The sequence below is a fragment of the Cydia pomonella genome, chromosome 2 (genome assembly GCF_033807575.1).
Source record: "Cydia pomonella isolate Wapato2018A chromosome 2, ilCydPomo1, whole genome shotgun sequence".
NCBI classification, from domain to species: Eukaryota; Metazoa; Arthropoda; class Insecta; order Lepidoptera; family Tortricidae; genus Cydia; species Cydia pomonella.
The window spans coordinates 27,990,403-28,013,387 of record NC_084704.1 but is presented as its reverse complement, the minus strand read 5'-3'; the positions used below and the strand labels follow the sequence as shown (position 1 = coordinate 28,013,387).

General features: G+C 35.1%; 1 protein-coding gene across 1 annotated transcript; it reads right to left on the bottom strand.

Moving 5' to 3' along the window:
• Positions 1-182: 182 nt before the first annotated feature.
• Positions 183-7,292, bottom strand: LOC133534813 (thyrostimulin beta-5 subunit-like). Its single transcript, XM_061874098.1, has 3 exons — positions 5,134-7,292; positions 2,804-2,962; positions 183-2,252 (listed from the first exon to the last, which is right to left on the bottom strand). The coding sequence occupies exons 1-3, from the start codon at positions 5,305-5,307 to the stop codon at positions 2,157-2,159; spliced, it is 429 nt and encodes a 142-aa protein (XP_061730082.1). The 5' UTR covers positions 5,308-7,292; the 3' UTR covers positions 183-2,156.
• Positions 7,293-22,985: the final 15,693 nt, after the last annotated feature.

The window sequence follows — 22,985 nt, the reverse complement described above, 5'->3', positions numbered from 1 at the left end:
TCCTAACAGCCCGCCATCGCTTTACCAACCTCTTTAATTTATTCCGTGTAACAGTATAAGTACTTCATTTAATAAAATATAATACTAGCACAATCGGAATAGAACAAACCTCGAAATTTCTTGGACAGTCCTGAATTTTGGTATGTATGTAAATTAAAGGCCTTTTATGTCCATACCATTTGACATTTGGGGACCTCGAGGAATCGCAGCCATCTTGGAAAATGTGTACCGTCCTGGAGAAATTCGCGTTTTACTCAAAATCTACGTTATCTAGGAAAATATGGTGTAAGACATTATTAAAGCTTATTAAATTCTACACAAAAGGGTCCCAGATATCTTTGCAAAATATACCTTGTTAAAAAAAATACTTGGTGAATCTAGGTTTAGCGCTTATACACTTCCAGGGGAGATTCTTTTAATAGGAAACTCGTAGGGATATGAATTCCACTTTTGTGTATACATTTGTACATGATATACCCCAATATCAACATTTTCCTTGACTGCGTCTTCACCAGAAAGTAGGGTTATGGGTTAAGTACTAATGATTCAGTATATCCTGTAGCTTAGGATACTGGCCGGGTTTAAAAAAATGACATACTGGTAGATTCCTTTTGCCTTTCACAACCTTGTTACACTTGTTTTATTAAAGAAAAATCAATAGAGCCGCCTTGAGAGGACGCAGAATATTAAATTATGTTTTTTCTTGTAGCACCTAAATTATTGAGCGATTTCAATAAAACAGACATCAGTAGATCCATAATTGATACACAAGTACTATGAAATTCAAAATTACTAAAATAAACAGAGGAAAAATGTTTAGGGTTAAATATTGTGATCGCAAAAACAGATTTTAGGTCTTAAATGGGGTTCAAACAACAGGGACAGTAATAAAATTTATAAATAAATAAAATAAATATTATAGGACATTATTACACAAATTGACTAAGTCCCACAGTAAGCTCAATAAGGCTTGTGCTGAGGGTACTTAGACAACGATATATATAATATATAAATACTTAAATACATAAAAAACCACCATGACTCAGGAACAAATATCCATGCTCATCACACGAATAAATGCCCTTACCAGGATTTGAACCCGGGACTATCAGTTTCGTAGGCAGGGTCACTACCCACTAGGCCAAACCGGTCGTCAAAGATTCCCGGTCGTCAATTTGACACATACAATCTCTGGGATCCATGTTAACGTTCCTTAAAATTCCAGCTTTGGGGACCACGAGGATCAGGCGCCATCATGAGAAGTATACGTCTTTTTTTTTCTATTTTTCTCAGGATCTATGAGTTTTATGTGAATATTGTGTATGGCTTAGCTTATTAAATTCCACACAAAAATGATTTATACTATTATGCCCCTACAACGAAGCCTTCTTCTTCATTAAACATGAATAAGGGGGCCTTTAATTTACATACATACCAAATTTCAGGACTGTCCAAGAAATTTCGAGGTTTGTTCTATTCCGATTGTGCTATACAGTATTGTCTCCAAAATACTTTCCAAATTCTAAAAATGATTAAGATTGTAAGCAAAAATCTTTGAACTTACGTTATTTCTGTATTTTAGTAAGTTTTAATTTATTTTCCACACAGTACTGCTAACCTTCGTCTCCTTCAAAAGTTAGGAGCGTATCCTAAACATCTTCGAGGCTTTTAGTGTTGCGTACTCTTATCGGATGCGTGCTCTTACATCATCTTGCCCTACATAATACTAGAATCATGATATATCCGTTATACCAAAAAGATCAGCTATTATAAATTATGTATAATTCACCTTACTTCCGGTCCCTAAAATTACTGGAGTGAGTTATTATTCATTTTACGGGAAACGGCAACCGTACCTATTTATATAAATCTCACATTTATATATCAGCATTTTAGGCATCTCATTAATTACAGATTTTGCTTTGGAAACGGAAACAATCATTATTGTTTCCGTTTTGCACATTTGTTGATATTTTTCACGCTTCAGTGGCTTATTTACTTTATACGCATACGCACACGCACTAATACATAATTGTGTATTTTAACACAGGACTATGGATCAAATCAAACTTGCAGGAGGAGGAATGTCACGAGTATGTATATTTTTTCACAATGTGTCATATATCATAATTGTAATTTTCTTTTTAAATATGCTTTCATTCATCGTCTTTTTCCGTTTCGTCGACAAACCCTTCAACAATGGTCGAATGCGGCGGGAGCCATTCGCAGCTTGTGTGTTGTGATGAACAAATCTGGAAAATATTATTAAACATTATGTAACTACACTAATATGATACTTTTCACTGCTAGAAAAGGAACATCCCTCTATTATTCTGGGAGACTTATAAACGGTTCTTTACCTACATTCCCCGTAGGTTATTTTTTTTATTTGTTTAATTTTTATTACTACATTAAGAAATTGTATAGCATAGAAGGATTGTAACGTAAGTAGTATCTTTCAGCCAAACTAGGGTAAAGCAGAAAATATTAGTAAGATGTAATTTCTGGCTTTAAAGATAGTCTATTTTTACATTGTATTAATAGTCTGGACATCTCGCTTGCACGAGTACATCCAAATTGGCTCCCTAGTCAAAAGGTTTCTAAAAGGTTTAAAGGAAAATCACATGTACTATTTGGGTATAATATGATTGTTAACATATTTTGACGACAGTAACCATATCTATCTGTTTGGAGTTAAATAGAATAAAAACAGAAAAGTGATTTATTTGAATTTAAAACAAAAATTAAGACAGATAATGATAAATACACGTTACCTACATTGTATCAAACTCTATACTCATACCATGCAGCGACATTCTTCGGCAGCGATGTAATGGAAAATCTCGGTGCCCTTGGTGACACCCTCATCGCAATGCCGCAGCTTCACCATGAGGGGGCGCCGGGATCCGTGCACGCACACTGGGTGGTGGGACTTCTTAAATGGGAACTGCCAGTCGGAAACCTGAACACAGGAGCAATACTTAGATTGCCAATATGGAGCGTTTATATAGTGCCTGCGCGTCACTTCAAAGAACATGTTATGGGAAGTTCTTTCCTTCTCTCGTTCCTACATCACAAGTTAATTTATAGTACCTACTACTCCACCATTCAAGTGCACCATGTAAAGGAGATTTTCAATTTTGTTAAGCACTTGGGCCCAGAACAAACTGGAGCGTATTTGATTGAAACGCACCTCTTATTAATCGTCATAATCTTTAGATTACGATGATAAACAGGTTAACAGAAAAACGAAATAAAAAGTTCCTGTTTTGAGAAATCCTGCAGGGAAAAAATTAATTCAAAAGAAAAACTTTTTAGGACATATGCGAATACTATTTATACTATTCCTTAAAAATATAAAGTAAGATTAGATCTAGTTCGTAGTTAATTATTGCCTATTGAGAGTGAACAGATAGATGGATAACTGACTATTTGTAAAAGTTCTTTCAACGAAATAAGGTTTATTTAAGGTTGGCTTTGCTTGCAAATATATGACAGATTGAAAAAAAGATGTATGCGTTTCGTTGTAGAAAAGGAGTATAACATTGCTTATTCTAAATATATAAAAATCTTCGAACTTTGAACGTCTATTTCCGTAACAAAATGCGAATTTTGTATACATAATAGTCTATGTATAAAATAAATACGATGGGCCCAAACACGAAGATATCTTTTGTCATTTATAATAAGGCAAAAGTGGCCACATTCCTAAAAAAATAGATGCTAATCACTACTACTTTGTCAGTACACATCATTGGGTATTTTTCCCTGTTAAAATATTTAAGACATGACATCTGACTTTGATTAAAACCAAATCCAAACTTAATTGTTTAGTTAGTAGATTGTATACCTAGAACTTTTATTTTTAATGCGAAAGGAGGTTCGGTTTTGGCTGTTAGCCAGCATACTTTTCCTTGAAAATAATTTTACATATAAATAAAAAGTTGTAATATGAAAATAATTTTACATTAACTGTGTAAAATCGGAGGACCAGTTTACAATCGATTCTAGTACAGAATCTAAGGTAAGAAATAGCTACCGCGAGGCGTGCGTGATAGTCTATTTCAAATAGAGCACTAATTTAAAGATACCTAAGTAAGCGTATTTGTATGACATTAGTCCAATTAACTATTTGAGATCGAAATTTCAGCCAGCGACAATACTTATGAGCAAAGCAAATATTACGAAATACCTTGGGTACAGCTCGATTAGGCGTCGTTTATTTTCTAATCGTGCTAAACAAATATTAGTGTATTCCCTTGCTAATGTCAACAGCAATTTTGACATGTATCCACATTATTTATTTACTTCGCATAAGACTTACGTTTACCTTAGCAAACATACATGGTAACTAACATATACATTTTAAATATAATAATGGCGTCATTCAACGTCTGTCAAATCTAACAAGTTGTTGTTGATCGTTTGCCTCTATTTTGACATTTGTATATCGTTCAAAATAGATATAATTTAACAAAGGTTATTAGTACCTACGTATTCATCCGTTCTAGCAAGGCATACATGGCGCTTGCACAAACGCAAATCCCCCGACACCAACACTGCCAGCGCCGCGAGGTTTGTGACGGGTGCCTCGAACGCATTTGTCATCAGACAACCTTTTCCCTAAAGATTACATTTTATGGTGACTGTTGCAACGTAAGTGTCGATAGGGCGATGTCAACGTTCTTGGATAAAATGAGTGACGGAATAGACGTTCAATGCATCTCAACAGCAATGTCAGAACATACATCATTTGCGCCAACACTGCCACAGTAACGTAGCAAAAGTAATGCTGCTGCATTCTCAATCCGAATGTCACCTCAATTTCGTTTTGCCTCAATCGTGACCATTTTGTAAGTAACTTTACTGTCAAAACCTACCAATGAGAAATGCGTTCGAGGCACCCATCCAACAAATACCACAATGTCATTTGCCGTGTTCTGTAAAAAACTATTCTATGTTTTTGGTCACAAGTGGGCACATCGACGTGGTCTCAGTACTTTCTGCCAGGCTCGTCTGCCTGCTCCGCGCACTCGAGGTACACATGTCTCTTACACAGGCTCAGCTTGCCGGACACCACCGCTCCTAGTGCCAACAGGGCCACAAGCAGTATTCTACATAAAGCGTGTTTACTTCTCTAGAATCACAGCGGCCCCCACAAGTGGGCACCTTGACGTGGTCCCAGCATTTCCTGCCGCGCGCGTCCGCTTGCTCCGCGCGCGCGACGTATACGTGCCGCTTGCACAGGTTCAGCTCGCCGGCCACCGCCGCTGCCAGCGCCAGCAGGACCAACACGTTATACACCATACTTTATCTGATGCAGGATTTGCAATTTTTTATTTGTAATAGATAAAACTAATAAACTAATTTTGGATTCAGTTATGATACTACAAAGAAATAGTCTAAATTTAAACGACTGTAAACACTACTTTAGGCGGAATTAATGATAAATATAACTATAGGTACTTGAGTTTGTTATTTTGTTTAAAAATAAGCTGTTCAATTGATGCATAACATTAGTTATTACTAAATAAATTCTAAATTCAAAATATAACTGAACTGAAACTAAAATAAAGGTAATATATCTAAAAATGGCCCCTGCGACATGGTACCGATGATGCTGACAGCATTTCCTCGCTGAATTGTTTACGTTCAGCGAGCAAATTGCTAGCTCTTCGGTCTCATGTGCCGTATCGTCTCTGATTACCTTTTATAAATCGTCATTTAAATGGCAGGTGTCCCGGATATTGTAGGCAAAAGGCATAATTGAAGCTCCAGTATTTTACTTCGCCGAAATTAATAAATATGTTTTTAACAAAACCTTTCAAAAATGTTAGGTTTTGTTAATAACATGCCTGTCACAATTTCTTAGTAAATTATATTACAAAATATACTTACTGAAGCAAAATGTAACCAGGTACCAAAAAGCGTTATCCTACGTCGAAAGAATAAACCAGACTGAGCAGCAAACCCGATTTCACTAAAAGTTTTCCGTTTGACTAAACAATATGGTTTTTCCTCACGGCCATTTAGCGAGGGATGACAAAATGGATATGAAATGACAACGAAACGAAATAAAACGCGAATGCCCGTAAACTCAGTAAAATATGTAAATTTTCGTTATGCAGACGAAGTAATGTACCAAAATATTTACAAGCTTTGTAGAAATTAAATGATATAAAATAATACAATAGCTGCAAATTTATTTTTGAAGTGGATTATTTTTGATATTCAACTCAGAATAGTTATTTGTGCAAGAAGAGAGTGCTTAATATGAGTCCCGTGCAAGCGAATCAAAAGTTCGAGATGTGGGTAAATATTGTAAATAACTTGGATATTTTTTTTTTATACTACGTCGGTGGCAAACAAACATACGGCCTGCCTGATGGTAAGCAGTATCCGTAGCCTATGTACGCCTGCAACTCCAGAGGAGTTACATACGCGTTGCCGACCTTAACCCCCTCCCACCCTCGTTGAGCTCTGGCAACCTTACTCACCGGCAGGAACACAACACTATGAGTAGGGTCTAGTGTTATTTGGCTGCGATTTTCAGTAAGGTGGAGGTACTTCCTCAGTTGGGCTCTGCTCTAGATCTGGAATGACATCCGCTGTGCTGTGCCCTACCACACAGAGCGAGATGACATTCACAATGCCCATACCTCTCCTGTGGACGTAGTTTAAGGACATACCCGGGTCCGGGTCCGGGGATATCATGTAAGACATACAACTTTTCACCTTAGCAATAAGAAAGAAGAATACAATGTTAAAAAAAAAAGTAATTCTTATTCATCACTTATTTGCTCGTTTTATTTTAAGATATTCTTACCAATAAATTTAATTACTATAATAAAATACCAAAACAAAACGAAAGAAATTCGACAGTTCAATCGAGATTTAATAAAAAAACTTTCTAAGATTTTAAAGTTAAGTACAATGATTTTACAATAAAATACGTAATACATATGTGTTTATCAAAAATGAAACATTTTTATTTATTATTTAATTATGACCAATTCATACTCGGTGTTTTTGAACGATGCGTTATAATTTTTTCGGGGTCTATTAATCCTATACGGGTTGAACGTTTGTCTGTCTCTTTTTTTTGCTAACGACGTGAAAGAGACAGAGAGAATATGGTTCAATTATTTCGAACTTGAATTTGACCCCGCACGTAGTAATGACACTCGAATGTAAATATCACTTGAACGTCATTTAGTCTCACGCAATATTGAGGCAGCAACGTGGCTATTTTCGAGCTACTGAAAAAGTAATTTTTAAATGCCAAATAAATACTCAATATTTACTGAATATATACCTATACCTCAAGCGGACCCCAGGCTCCCATGAGCCGTGGCAAAATGCCGGGACAACGCGAAGAAGAAGAAGAAGAAGAAGAAGATTTACTGAATATATACCTGTATTTACTCGTTTTCACCCAACTTTTGTGGGGTATTAACTATTTAGATTGTTGAAAGGGAATATTTTGTAAGTCGTTAATGGATTAAGTACTTATTCAAGATGGAAAGAAATGTATTTTTAAGAGGGGCACTCCATACACGTAATGTAACTAATCGTCACAGAAAAAACAACATGTTGCACATTATTAAATAGGTCTTTAAATGTAACTTAAATTTCTCAAACTCATTTTTTGGATAAATTGAATAATTTTGTAAATAACAACCGTTTCTAAAGCCCGAAATAAAGTTTAAAAAAATACGAAAATATATCGGGAGATTACACGTTGAATAAAGTACCTAGTCAAAAATACTATGAACATGATCGGATGAGCTATTTTTAAGTTTTCTTTAAATACCTTTAATAAAAGATCGTAAGTGCCGCGGAAACATTAACTTTTGCGCGACATGCAGTTGTCTAGAATATTTTTAAAGTAAATATCTTCTTATTGAAAACAAAATTGTTAACTATGCATTAATGCATTATCAAAAACATTGCCTCTCACTGATAATTACCTTTGTTTTCAAAAATTAAGCGTCTTATTTGCTTTTTATTATATAAATACTGTTATTACTTACACGTTATAATTCTTTAAAAAAAAATAGTTCTTAAATGAGATGTGTAAATACGGGTACTTATCGGATGCTTTGAGTAAATAACGAGTAAATACTCAGTCTTTACCCACCCCTCCCCATCTCTACTATTATAATAAATATTACTATTGGCATACCGACATTATTAGTCTTTGAAATTTACATTAGATAAATTTACATTATTAAAAAAATGGACCAATGCGATTTACAATTTGACGAACAATTATTTTATTTAGACCGCGTACAAACCAACTGAGTAGGAGTCTATCACAACAAGTCATTAATCTTAATATTCATTATTTACGTTATTCATTCTAGCTTGGTGTGCGACTAATGGCCTGGTCGCCTGCCCATTAACTGACCGCTTGAGGGAGCTTAAGGTACCTATAATGACCGAGCCATCATTACTTAAAACAATCAAGGTAAAATTACTGAAAGAAATGTTTAGCTATTTAAATCCGTTCTTTACCATTCATGCTTTAATACATGATACTTGAGACATGAACAGTACCTCTAGTGTAAATTTATTTGATGACGTAACGTGACGTACGCGTTTGCGTTAAGTCTTATTTTGTATGGGATTTTGAGTTTCCAAATCTTTCCGCTTGGCGCGCTATGTCTAAATCCCATACTAAATGAGACTTAACGTAAACGCGTACGTCACGTTTCGAAATCGAATGAATTTACACTAGGGGCTCTGAAATAGCGTCGAAGCAGACGTTTTATAATAAAAGTGAGGAAGGCAATCTAGAGTAAAACTTATCAACTTAGAAATGATATTTTCACGCCACTGTTCGGAAATGTGGCAATAGATGGTCTAAAACTAAGCTGGAAAGTAGGCAATAGCTGTAGCACCTGAACCGCAACTACTACAATGTTTCATTTGTTATCATCATCTGTCATTGGTGATTAATGTTAGGTATCATCATCTGTCATAGGTGACGGTAAAAGGTCTTTTACAGTACATATGGGGCTACTTTATAGCACTAGTGCGAGAAGTAGCATATTACGTTACTGTGTCGAACATTTAAAGGGCCATATGTACTGTAAAACGTTGTACGATACATGTGCGAATAGGTAATTCGTAACTCGTGTCGATTTAAAACACTCCCTTCGGTCGTGTTTTTATTTATCGCCACTCGTTTCGAATTTCCTATTTTTCGCACTTGTATCGTAATGTACTATTTTTGGCGCAATTTTTCCTTCAAAAATAAAATTAGGTTATTTATAGGACCAATTACTTATTTAAAAAAAGAAACGTCAAAACCATTCAGTTCACACTTAGGTTTAAAGATCTTTATTTCTCATAAGAATACAAAATATTCACTTACATGAGAATTTTTCTTTTTTTTTTCATGCAAAAAACATTTTAGCGGTGAGCGCACACTTATAACAAAAAACGTAGGTACATGTATGACTTCAACTAAAAATCTAAAAGTTAAACTAAACACAATAAAATAAAATAAAAACATTTTTGGTGGGTAAGTGAAATAACAAATCGAAACAATTTGCAATAGAATGCGAGCGTAGTTGCTACGCTCTTTTGGACTTAAGGCGTTTTTACTTTTGTAGCTGTTTGTGTTTTTATAGCAAAAACACTTCTAAGTTTAGAGTAGGTATAAATAAATAAATAAATATTATAGGACATTATTACACAAATTGACTAAGTCCCGCAGTAAGCTCAATAAGGCTTGTGTTGAGAGTACTTAGACAACGATATATATAATATATAAATATTTATAAATACTTAAATACATAGAAAACACCCATGACTCAGGAACAAATACTTATTCATGCTCATCACACGAATACATGCCCTTACCAGGATTTGCACCCGGGACCATCAGCTTCGTAGGCAGGGTCACTCAACTAAGAACGTCAGCTGGTCGCATGAACGTGTAAAAAATAAGCGCTTTACCTTTTTATGATAGTAAAACAAAATCATGAAACTTTGCATGTAGCATTCCATCAGGCGTTTCAAATAAACGGATTACGCAATTTACATATTAACCATACTTTGCGGACATAAAATGGTAAGGCGTGTATTTTTTACATGTTCATGTGAATAGCTGACGGTCTTTCCACCGCCATACAACCGGCTGTCGGTTTTTTTAAATTTAAAACAACATTTAAACTATCACCTGGCAAAGTATCAGCCGGGGGCCGGGAGGCGATGGCTGACGATATAATGCTCTTGGCCCGCGGTGTAAAAAATAAATGTTCCGGTGAGCACCACAGTAATCCTGTCTGAAAAACATATTTGACTTGATTTTATTTAGTAGACGCATTAGTATCTAACTACTTCATTTGAGGCAAAGAATCTCGTAAAATAAAAACCATGGAAAATAACAGATGAACGCTCAATCTTAACAAAACTGACTCAAAGACTGTTTTGCTATTGAAATGAGGGAGGAATAGTATTTAGACAAATTCATAAAGAAACACCAAAGCGGTGATGGAGTAGCGATGTATTTCAACATAAAAGGGTGATTCTTAAATTGTATCCTGATTTTTTTTCATAAATGTTATTACTTTTCACATATTGTTATTTATATCAAAAGTACATACAGAAAGCAAATTTTTGATGCAAGCTTAATATCCTCAAGAAAGGTAAAAAAAATGAGTACATAAACACGGTTGTGACAAAGTGTCCCTCATTCGTGACATTTCGGCATTTTGGCGGCCAACTAATTTTAACATAGCCTAAGTCACTCCGACTAATACTACACTACTACAAATCATATGTTGAAATCCATCAAACTATAAAAGCTGTAGAACCAAAGGCGAATTTAAATATTTGGCACACCGAGTCATTTAGATTAGCTGCCCCATTAAGTGATGATAGTGTATTTCATTTAAGGAAAAAAAACCCTGTTTTTCCGCCCTTTGCAGCCTGCCGCCCCGGGTCATGGCCCCCTTGGTCCTAGAGTAAATACGCCCCCGTGTAGAGCGTACAAAGTATTGGATGCATATCATACATACATACACACGAAAAACATTTTTCTGATTTGGTGTGATGTGGTTCAATGATAGCATATGATCTATATCTAAAAAAATCCATTTCGCAAGAGTATATATGCCTCTAAATTAATCAAATGAATTAAGAATTTCACGACCACGTGTCTATATGTCATGAACGTGGATTGAAAAGTCCTCGGCGGTGACAGAATTTTGAGGCCACGGTCGTGACAATTTGGAACATGTTCGGTATTACCTAAAAATTACCTTTGACTTTGCAAATGTTAAATAATTAGCTTAATCTCGAATGTAAGAGGTATATATATCTTATATTCATCTTATGTTACAAATAATAACGTGAAACTAGTTCTGACTTTTAAAATTCAAACACGGCGGTGACGCGTTTAGGTTGACTATTTTTTGTAATTAACACAAAGAAATAGTTTTCGACAAAACGACCTTCCAGCCATTTGAAAAACTAACAACAACACAGTGTTGCTGTTCTAAAAAGTTTATAGTAATACGGCTGCCAGTTACCGGGACGATAATTTTTTACCGAGTACCGTATGTTTATATTACTAACGACGCGCGGCGGTGAGCCAAAAACTGATCACAAAATGTATGTTGTATAAATTATGTAAAGTCGTTATATATCCATACAATTTTTAAACAGTGTTATATATTAAATAATTTGCTTTATATTTGTAATATATTCTTGGAAAATCACTTATATGTAGTTAAAAATATATATTAAATATCACAATATCCGGGAAAAGTCACACTATACGTTCCGTGACATTTCGAACTTCTATTTTTTGTATATGTTTCTAATACTCTTAGGACAATACATTTAAGTTGACATAAAACTAGAGGTAAATTGCTAAGAATATTGATATAGAGTATAAGTAAACACTTTATTTTACGAGAAAAAAGAAATATTGATTACATCAGATAAAACGTAAATACTGCACGTACAAAGGCAAACTTATTTTGATAAAAATATATGCTATTCTTACACACAGAAAAACGTAATAATAAAAATCACCCAAAACCTAGATAAGCTACAAGCCAAAAATAAATTATTGATAAAAAAATAGATATTTACATTGTGTACGTGTATTGAAATGTATCTATTTATGTAAATCTCTTTTCAGATTTTGATGACGATTGCACCTGATGAGATCCTATAATTAGGTAACTGGAGTACAGTGTAAACATCTCCAGATAAATGTCTCGCGTTACACAGATTGTAATCTATTATTGATGATTTGTTACTGGGATCCATTAGCAGTCCATTATTACTAATTGCCTGATAGTTCTATTTATTTATACGCTACTTCACAGCTCCCGGCCGCATGCAATTTTACATGAGTATATTTAGATGAGTAAATATACATACAGGGTCAAAATGACAGTAGGAGGAGGAGGAGAGAGGAGGAGTAGGAGTAGGAGTAGCGGGGCTAACGTAAAATTGTAGTATAACTAGACTATATTAGTAAGGGCAGACTCCAACCAAAGCGTTAAAAGCTAGATGGTTCGATAGATAATAAAACAAAAACATGTCTAATTTTAATTTATTTTAAGTTTTATATCGTTACCCTGCATATGGTAAGGTATGCAGTGTCATTTTAATATAAAATAGCTATAGCCGAGGTACTTGACAAGCAAAATTTTAAACTTCGATATATTTACAGAGTAATTGAGATAAAAGAAAACCCACGCGGTGGCCATAGTATCCATTTGTTCCCTCCTAATTTCCTGGCACTACGTCCCCTCTAAACTCGTGGCTTGCTGTCTAATTTAGAAATTAACCATCTAGGGCCAAGTTGGATATTTTCACTGTAGGCATTAGTTAAACACTCATTATGATGACATTAATTATGATGTAATGGAAGTTTTGATCGGCTTTGTTCACATCGACTGAAATAGCTTATCTAAATAATATTTCGGTTTAAGAAATAAATATTTAATACAATGAAGAGGAAAACGGTCCAAATCTTAAGCACAGTCCTGAAATTTTGTATGCGGAGCGGTAGAGGTCCAGTTCAGTTTTCTATTGACAGTTTAAATATGACAGTAAATTAAAGCTTAAGTGCATGCATCGTAAAAAACTTACACAATTCATTGAAGCAATGCCAGTACGTGAGCTATAAACAAATAAACTTGTAACTTTCGTCACTGTGGCCTTAAGGTCCATGTGTCCCGATCTTCGTCCAAGAAATCTAACAATGAATAACGGCCACAGTGCCACTGTATTCGATGATAGAGGCTCGAAAAAGCTCACGCAGTGAAAACTTCAGCAGCAAAAGTCAGTAACAGAAACAGCGGCAGTCGTGCGTCTTCAGTTTAAAAGTAGACGTGCGTGCTTAAATTTTGTTTCAGAACCTATTCCAAGCCTCCAAGCAAAAACCAGTGACGTACAAATAAAGCTTGGATTAGATTTAAACATGAGCAGGAACTTAATACTATTATAAATGTATATAATTTTTACCGAGGCAAGTTTGATGGACACCTTTGTACCGGGTGCAGCTCGCGGAGGTCTTTTTGAATAAAATATTTTATGTAGCAGAGTAGTTTATTAATTCATTTAGATATACTTTTTTTATGACTGTATATAACATTTATTTTGATTCTGTAAATTGTATTTCTTTACTTAAATAATTATATTTAATTCCCGCCAAATATAAAAATATATATTTATGTCCAGGTAATTTATCACTAAATTTTTACCTGCATTACTCAATCACTTGCACGTTCCAGGCTGAGCCAACTAACTCGGAGTTAACCGTATATTTTAACCCTTATAAATATAATAAACGGCTAACTTCTAGTTGGCTAACCCTGGCAGGCGCATGGGGCCCTTAGAGGCAGCTCATATATTTAGTAATATTTATCAATATGAAAATCATAAACATGGAATTTACACAGAATTATTATCAAATGTATACGATTCGCACTCAAATTGATTCGTACAGAAAAAATAAAAGACGAGCGGAAATAAAATCATGTTATTTTATCACCGGCTGCGCGCGCGGTGGCTGCGCCGTGCAGGTTTGCCATGTTACAACCTACAACTTTTGCCGAAAAAAATCACCCACTTGAATAAAATAGACCCTCTTGATACAGCCACACACATTCTATATTTACATTTATTGCATTAAAGAAACGTATCATCTGGCCGGTGACCGGTCTGGCCTAGTGGGTAGTGACCCTGCCTATAAAGCCGATGGTCCTGGGTTCGAATCCCGGTAAGGGCATTTATTTGTGTGATGAGCACAGATATTTGTTCCTGAGTCATGGATGTTTCCTATGTATTTAAGTATTTGTATATTTTATATATCGTTGTCTGAGTACCCACAACACAAGCCTTCTTGAGCTTAGCGTGGGACTTTCAAGTGGGAGTCAATTTGTGTAAGAATGTGCTTATAATATTTATTTATTTATTATTTATCCTCTTAGTATTACTAAACTTGTCCTTATTATTTTGGTAACTAACATTTGAACCTCTGAAGCTGAATATAAAGGGTAATCAATAGACACCTTAAAAATACAATTAAAAACGACTATCAAACACTATAATCCAATGGGGATTAATGAAACTTTAGGGACCAATTGTTACTACTAACAATACCTAATTATTGGACAGTTTTTGTATAGGAATTATAATACGTAATCCAATTATTGAATATCTAATACTTAATCACCTCCCTCATCAATAACGGCAAGTATTCCGTTGTGGGCATTGTTCAGTAGCTTAATTTAATTTTAGGTACTCCTTAAGTTTTAATCGAATTTCAGAGATACTCCGAAACAATACTTAATATTGTAGAGAACTGTTACTGAACAGAAAATATGCCAAATTGTATTTACGCACTTTGCAGATTGTTGTAAGCACGTGTGGCCCGGATAAATTTAGACCCGGGTATGTATTTATTTATACTACGTCCAGCAGCACAGCGTAATGTCATCACGCTTGAATCTGGAGCGGCCTAACTGGGGGAGTACCTCCACGTTACAGAAGACCACTGCCATAATAACAGTGCTGCCTACTCTGTAGATAAGCATTAGTGTTCCTGATGGTGAGTAAGGTTCCCAGAGCTCTAACCCCCGCTGCCCCCCTCTAATAATGATGAGGCAGTTAAAGAGGCTATCCCAGGAGGGTACTAGCTGTTATAGGGTCGGTAACACGCAGTTGCTGAGTTGCTGGCGTCCATAGGCTACGGTGACTGATTACCATCATGTTTGCCACCGACGCGGTATAAAAAAATATGGTTAATATTTACAGGATTTTAAGAAAACTTTTGTCAACATGACTAGTGCTATTCTTTCGTAAGTAATCACGCGATCGCGTGCTACGCACGAGTATCGTTCGGACACGTCGCTTTATTGGATCTGAAAAGCATTATGCGCCATAGAAACATCATTTCAATTTAGATCTTAGTTTCTTCTGCTAGACATATCGAAAAGAAATCGGTCTGACTGGTAAATGTATGCTCTTTTACTATTAATAATTGTAGTGATCGTTCACACGGAGAGCAATTAGCTACCGTCTGATAGACGATTAGCTAAGTGCTTTCTGAAAGAAATACTTAATCTATGTTTAGGCGTTTTGTTGTGTGACCATAATAGCGTTTTGTCCTCAATTGTGCGTGTTTCGTGTAGGTTTATTGTTATATTATTAGTAGTTTAACGAAAAAAAGTATGAAATAGGACTGCTGCCACGAATATTTTCTGAGAACGGACAATGTAAGTGAACAAGAAATAAAATAAATAGCAAAACCCAAAACATTTGAAACCACTTAAAATCAAATTCTTTTAGATACCTAATGAGTTATTATTCTGTGCAGGGTTATTTAATGAAACTTCCCGAAAAATAAACCTTCATGTCAAAGTATTGCTTTCATATTTTTGCTGATTGCAACTATTGTAAGTTACTTTAATTTGCATAAAATGTAATGTTGTTATTAGATTTATCTACATGGCTGTGCAATATAATTAATTAATTAATTAATACTACTTAAAATAAATCAATAGTAGATCTAACTATGGATACTAAATTATAGATAAAAAAAATAAAAGCTATAGATATATTAAAATATTGCTATTGATGTTATCTATATTAATCTTCTTAAGGTGAATATCAATAATCATTCCATTTGGTAATTAGGTAGGGTATTTTTTTATTTTTATTATTTATGCATAAAATTGTAAGTCATAAAAATCTTTATTCACAATTATTCCTGAGTATAACTGGGTTTTTGTCATAAATGACTTATGTTATGTCATAATTTTTATAGTCATTAATTTAATTCGCATAAAATTTTATATTAGGTTCGTTAGGTATGCACAAAAAATATATGACAACTGCTATGTATGTCATCAAATATTATGGCTAAAAATGTATGACACAATATAATATGACTTTTCATTTGTATGCGCAATGATGATTATGATACAAGTTGTTATGCGTATCAAAGATATGACTTAAACTTTTATGCAACCCAATATGGACTCCCTGACCACTGGTCTGCCTTTTAACGTCTGTCTGTCTGTGGTCTTTACCCTGTTGTACATTGTGTTCATTTTTTACTTGTCGTGTGATTTACGGGCATAAAAGTGGAAGCAAAGCCAGCTAGTCATCCAGCGCTGACATTCCACTTAAACGGAAATCCTTATTTCGTGTTGTGCTAAACCACGGCTAATAGGATTCTTGTCAGTTGCACATTCCTGTGATAAACCTCTTGACTTCGGTTCGGTGTGAGGTAAAATGACTTTCAATCTAAAGCCTATCTACCTATTTATGGGGATACAAATATTCAACAAAGTAGCTGTTGTTTATTTAGTTGTGGGGTGGGAGTGTACATTTGTAGGGTACCGTACCCAAAGGGTCAAAACGGGACCCTATTACTAAGACTCCACTATCTGCCTGTCTGTTTGTCACCAGGCTTAATCCAATGAACCATGATAGCTACACAGTTGAAATTATCCCAGACGATGTATTTCTGTTGCCTCTATAACAACAATATTTACTAACCCTCTGCGGGCAACTCCGACTCGCACTTGTCCGTTTTTTTATGGTTATCAGGTTCCTAATGAACATTTTCGATAGATATTACGAATAGATTCCTGAGTTTATTTTTCATTAGCGTTAATCAACTGAGTTAACGAAGTTTTTTATTATATATGTAACTCATCGGTGGCAAGCAAGCACGCGAGTGTCCTGATGGTAAGCACTTGTAACTTTAGCTAACCCGAACCTGATAAATCTTTTCATAACTTCTGTGTACGTCTTGGAAAGCGTGTGGTGACATTTACCGTAAGATGGAGGCGGCGAAATTTTCCAATTTGCCTATAATTGAAATAGAAATCCAATATCCAAGATGTTTTTATCACACTCGTGAGAAAATAAATACAATCCAAACCAATGTATATTTTATATGAGGGTTAACAGTCTTATGCGTGTGATCTTAGTCCGCGCGAAAGCAGAAAACGCTGAACTTAAGCTTAAAATTAATTTAAAAGTGAAAAAACTACTGCCTTGGGTGAGACTTGAGAGGCCGTGAGGCCGTTCAAGTCTAACCCAAGGCAGTAATTTTTCCACTTTAAAATTTATTCTATGCTTAAGATCAGTGTAGCATCGTTCGCAGACGTTTCTCCTTGTTAGAAAATTAACGCTGAACTTTATAAAAGAGCGTGATTGGTACATTTTGCGATAATCATAGGGCAATTACAGCAAGATCCCAGAGCCGCCAGACCGTACTTATTTTCTCATGAATAAATTGTATGGGATAATGTAGTGTTAGTATGTACTTTTAATGTCTGCACGCTTGCTATATTGGCCCGACGGCCATTTGTCCGGTACAAGGTACTAAATGTAGGTAAAAATAACACTAACTTTTCTTGAATTCTCATGGCTGATTTTAATGTATGTTTTAGAAAATATTGTTAAAATTGATAATCAACATTGCCAGACCATTTCCGTCGGTGGTAACTTTTACCAGACGCTTTAAAGCTGCCTGTCTGCCTGAGGTGACTATTTGTCAATCATAAATCGAGCACATAAAGGATTTCGTATTCTCAAAGACGATATATATATATATACTTATATAGATAAAAACATCTATGTATACAATTATGTACCTATGTATAATAACCCACGATCACATATTCGTCATAAGTAGTAGGTAAGTCTGAAAATTCATTTATTATGATTACAAAAGATATATCAAAGTTTTGATGTCAAATGTTGCTTATAATGTTGATGATATGCTACTTCTTAAAAGTCAAATTATTCATCAACAATTTTATTTTTATAAATAAGCAAATATTTGCCAGTGATACAAGTGTATCACTGACAAACTCCAGGAAAATCGCCTACGATGGTACGGTCATGTCATGAGGCGAAATAAAGAGCACATGACAAGGGTCGTCATGTAAATCGAAGAACCAAAAAGAGGTCCAGGTCGCCGTCCGACGACCTGGATGGGAACCATTTCCAAGGACATGAAGACGACGGATTTAAAACCCGAAATTGCACAAAAACGCCCAGAATGGCGTCTTAGGACTAGGAGGGCCGACCCCAAGAGACATGGGAAATAGGCTCGGGAGAAGAAGAAATAAGCAAATATTTGCATTTTTTGTTACATTTGTTACGATGGTCGGTAATCGTTATTATCATCACCGACAGCTACAATTGCGGAAAGTTTCCAAACGTTTAATAATACTGAAAAAAAGTCGTTCATGTAGGAAATATTAAATTTTAATCTTATAAAAATAAGCCACTACCCATGGAAACTATGTCCCCAGCACACCAGCCTAAGTATGGTGTATATACGTTTCACTGCTGGGCTGGGCACAGACCTTCTCTTACATACGATCGGAAATAGATGCTTAAAAATCGTGAATAGCTGCACAGCCATTATTATGGGTCAGTAATAGTAACAATCGACTCATTAACTTTATTAATTATTTCCTTATTTAAGTACAGGTAACTTAATAATTACCTATTATAAACATAATAATTAGCACATAACAATGGAAAATAAATTTGAGAGCAACGTGTATGCTTAAAAACTATGGTTGATTTTAATATCACCTTTCATTTACCTTAAGTAAGGTCTGGCAGCTCCGGGATCTTGGACCAAATGAAATCAACGCATTTTATTAAGGAAATTGACAGTGTCATCATAGTCTATTTCCCGTTGCTACTACGCTGCGCTAGCAACGCTGCAGTAATCGTCATCCGAACGTAACCTACATCCTCATATACGTACAGTATAAAGTAAACTACAGATACTCTACAAAGGAACTATATGGTATCTGCGACTTATTAACCATGAGAAAACTTTATATTTTGCATATACTACTGAAGCTACACAAGACACTTAACTATAAACCCGTCACCCAAAATCGTAGAAGAAACACTAATATAGCGCCCTCACCTGCCTGCAAGTCCGTTTTTGCAAAAAGACAGATCTCATACCAATCCGCTTATCTGTACAATAAAGTTAACACGGAAACAAATATATACCCGATGACATTTTTTGATTGTAGAAAAAACCTTATGCAGTGGCTTAAAAATCTAAACTATGATGAAACAGAGGCTTTACTACAAGGACACGTTATACGCTTTTCAAAAATAAACAATTATGTATCCAACAATCTCTCACGCACACACACACACCCACATCCGCACACGCACAGGCACGCACGCACGCACGCACGCACACACGCACGCGCGCTCGCACACACACACACACACACACACACTCACATACACAAGTAATGTGAAATTGTCATTATGTACTATGAAATTCAGTTTGCAAATATGTACAGTCAGCATCAAAAGTAGCGGATGAAACAGCGCGCCAAAAGTATCTGATATTCTGGATAACTTTTCCAAATATAGATAAATTGTTAAAATTTGCGCTCAAAAGAATGTCTTTTACAGTCTTAGTTATTTTGTATTAAAGACATCACTTTTTAGTAAGCTGTTACAGAATGGTAGATACTTATGAAACGTTATTTGATCCGCTAGTTTTGATGCTGACTGTACTTAGTTTATTTAGGAAACAGCTATTGTAAACCTCAAACGGAAGAGCGGGGTTTCCTGACACAGATGTATATATTCATCTGCTAGGAAACTCCAGCCATTATATTATTATAATTGTAATTTATTTGTTACCCAAATAAACATTTTTCATTTTTTCATTTTCATAAATAGGTCCATAAAATTCGTTTGAAAATATAACAATTCAGCCTTATGCGTAGCTTGCCTTAAATGCCTGTAACGGTTTGCTTCAACTGATTTACTTACCTACTCAACATATTAAGCCGCAAATCACTCGCCTCGCCTGGTGCACAGAAACTATATTTTATATTTCGTTCTTAAAACTGTATTTGTTAAAACAAATAGAATACATCGGTGATGTACTGTGTAATTTTACCATATACATACTTTAAGCAAGCAAGTTTAGTTTTGACTAGGTTAACTTGTTAGCAAAATTGAGTTACATTACTTACTTACTTACTTACTGCTGTGGCGCAGCGACCCGAAGTGAATCTTGGCCTCCGCCACCAAAGACCGCCATGCTTCTCTGTCCAAAGCCGATGACATTGATATTTTTTATTTAAACTATAATAAATAAACTTCGGTGAACACAAATTTCTTGCATTAAGTTCGCTTATCAAGCTTAAATTGGTGTTTTCAAATATATAGGCACTTTTTCTTACTTTCACGACTAATCCCTCAGGGACTACGTTTGGATTGATGATCTAAGCTTCACACACATCTCACCACGTCCTATCACGTATGTCCAGACCTGACGCTTGCACGTGTGTCCCGATCCTGGGGCTTGCACGCGTCTCCCGATCCTGAGGCTTGCACGCGTGACCTGTTCGTGTCCTGGGAATGCTTATTAACCTATCTTGCTTACAAAAAAAATATTCTACCAAGACCCAAGAGTTCCCAGTGTGCTTTACATAGTTAAGTAAACTTTTAAAAGGCTTAGTTTAAAGTGCCAGCTCTGTAGGCTACGAAGTTACGACTAGGCTATTATTTATTTTGTTTGTTGATTTGTTTTTTTAATTATACCTATGTCAATTTAGCCCGGGGTTTTCTGTACCTTTTTCTACCTTAATCTACCTACTCTTTACATATGCGACGCTAAACGTCTCCGCTTGTCTTTTTTTTTGCTAAAAACTTAAAACTCTTGGTAAGAAGGTACAAATATTTAACTATTTGAATCATTAATTATTATTAATAAAAGCCATTCACGAGTTAAACATATATAGAGAAATAACAAGTCAGTCAAATCGTAGTGAAGAAAGTAGTAAGTAGCCAAGAAATAAATGTCAATTTTCATGTGATAGCCCATCCTTACCTTAGGCAGTCCATTAAAAACATTATCTTTGCCATTTTAATACATTACGAACATGATGGATACAGTCTACGTCAAAGATATGTTTCAATTTTCCCCCTTACTCCATTGATATGAGGAAAAAAAAAACATTTCGCAAAGTTTACTTTTCATGTGTATGCCTATAGTTGGGTGGAACATTTAATTTTCTTTTTGCACCCAACAGGGTTGAAAGTATATTTCACCACACCCACTCAAAAAGGCTCTCTATTCTTTACACAATAATAAATAAATAAATACCCTCACATAAACACTTTCACTTACATACATCTTACTGAGACCTTTTTAACTGTTTTTGTGCTTAGTTTGATAGTTAGTCATATAATAAAAAAAACTAATTTAATTTAGCTTTAACAATAATGTATTCTGTTAAAATGAGAACCGCACCATTTCGATACTTCTCTGAGATTCCCACGTGACAGGCTGAGCCTAGTGTGGGGATCAATGTACTGCTGGTCTTGTAATGCCAAATTCTTGAAATAAATATTATTCTTATTCTTTATTCTTATTCTTAAATAAATACTGTACGACATTATTACACAAATTGACTAACTCCCATAATAAATAAATAAATAAATCTTAATAAATAAATATTATAGGACATTATTACACAAATTGACTAAGTCCCACAATAAGCTCAATAAGGCTTGTGTTGAGGGTACTTAGGCAACAATATATATAATATATAAATATTTATAAATACTTAAATACATAGAAAACACCCATGACTCAGGAACAAATATCCATGCTCATCACACAAATAAATGCCCTTACCAGGATTTGAACCCGGGACCATCAGCTTCGTAGGCAGGGTCACTACCCACTAGGCCAAACCGGTCGTCAAAATGCACAAATACTTAACAACCTATGTCTAAAAAATGAGTAACACAAACAAACTTTCTTGGGTTTGTTTAGGTTAGGTAATTAATAAAATAATTTTCAACACACTTGCTCAAAACGACCTTTTTATTCCACCGATTTTTGGCTCATAATCCTAGATATTAAACACGCGTGCTTTTTCAGTATATTAGAGTTAAGAAGGTAACTGATTTTAACCAACTAAGGCTGTTTCTCGATTTCGTTCGCGTCTATACCTTGCGCGCGCATCGTGTGTAAAAAAAATAACGCGTCAGCCATTTTCCGTATTTGTCATAAAATTGGAATAGTATTGCATGTTTTTAGTTTATATATTGACGAAAATGTCAATATATATGCGTCAATTTTATGTGTTCTTCATGTTCAAGCATTGAAAATGAAGAACACATAAAATTGACGCTGCCAGTAATACTAATAGAGGCAAGAGCCGCGAACGATAGCCTTTTACCATCAAAATCGGGTGAAAAATAATTGGCAGAATATGAAACTTTTATTCAATGGAAAATCAGCCAAACCGTCCATTATTTCTTGGAAAATGTGTTGGTAGCTTACTTCTATGAACTAACGAATAAATGCCTACAAGCCTAGCACGCTTTGGTCCAATGATTCGATGAGCCACCATTTTGAAAATTGTACAAAACAGTAAAAGTACTGTTTTGACAAAAAAAATCTACTTTATATGTTT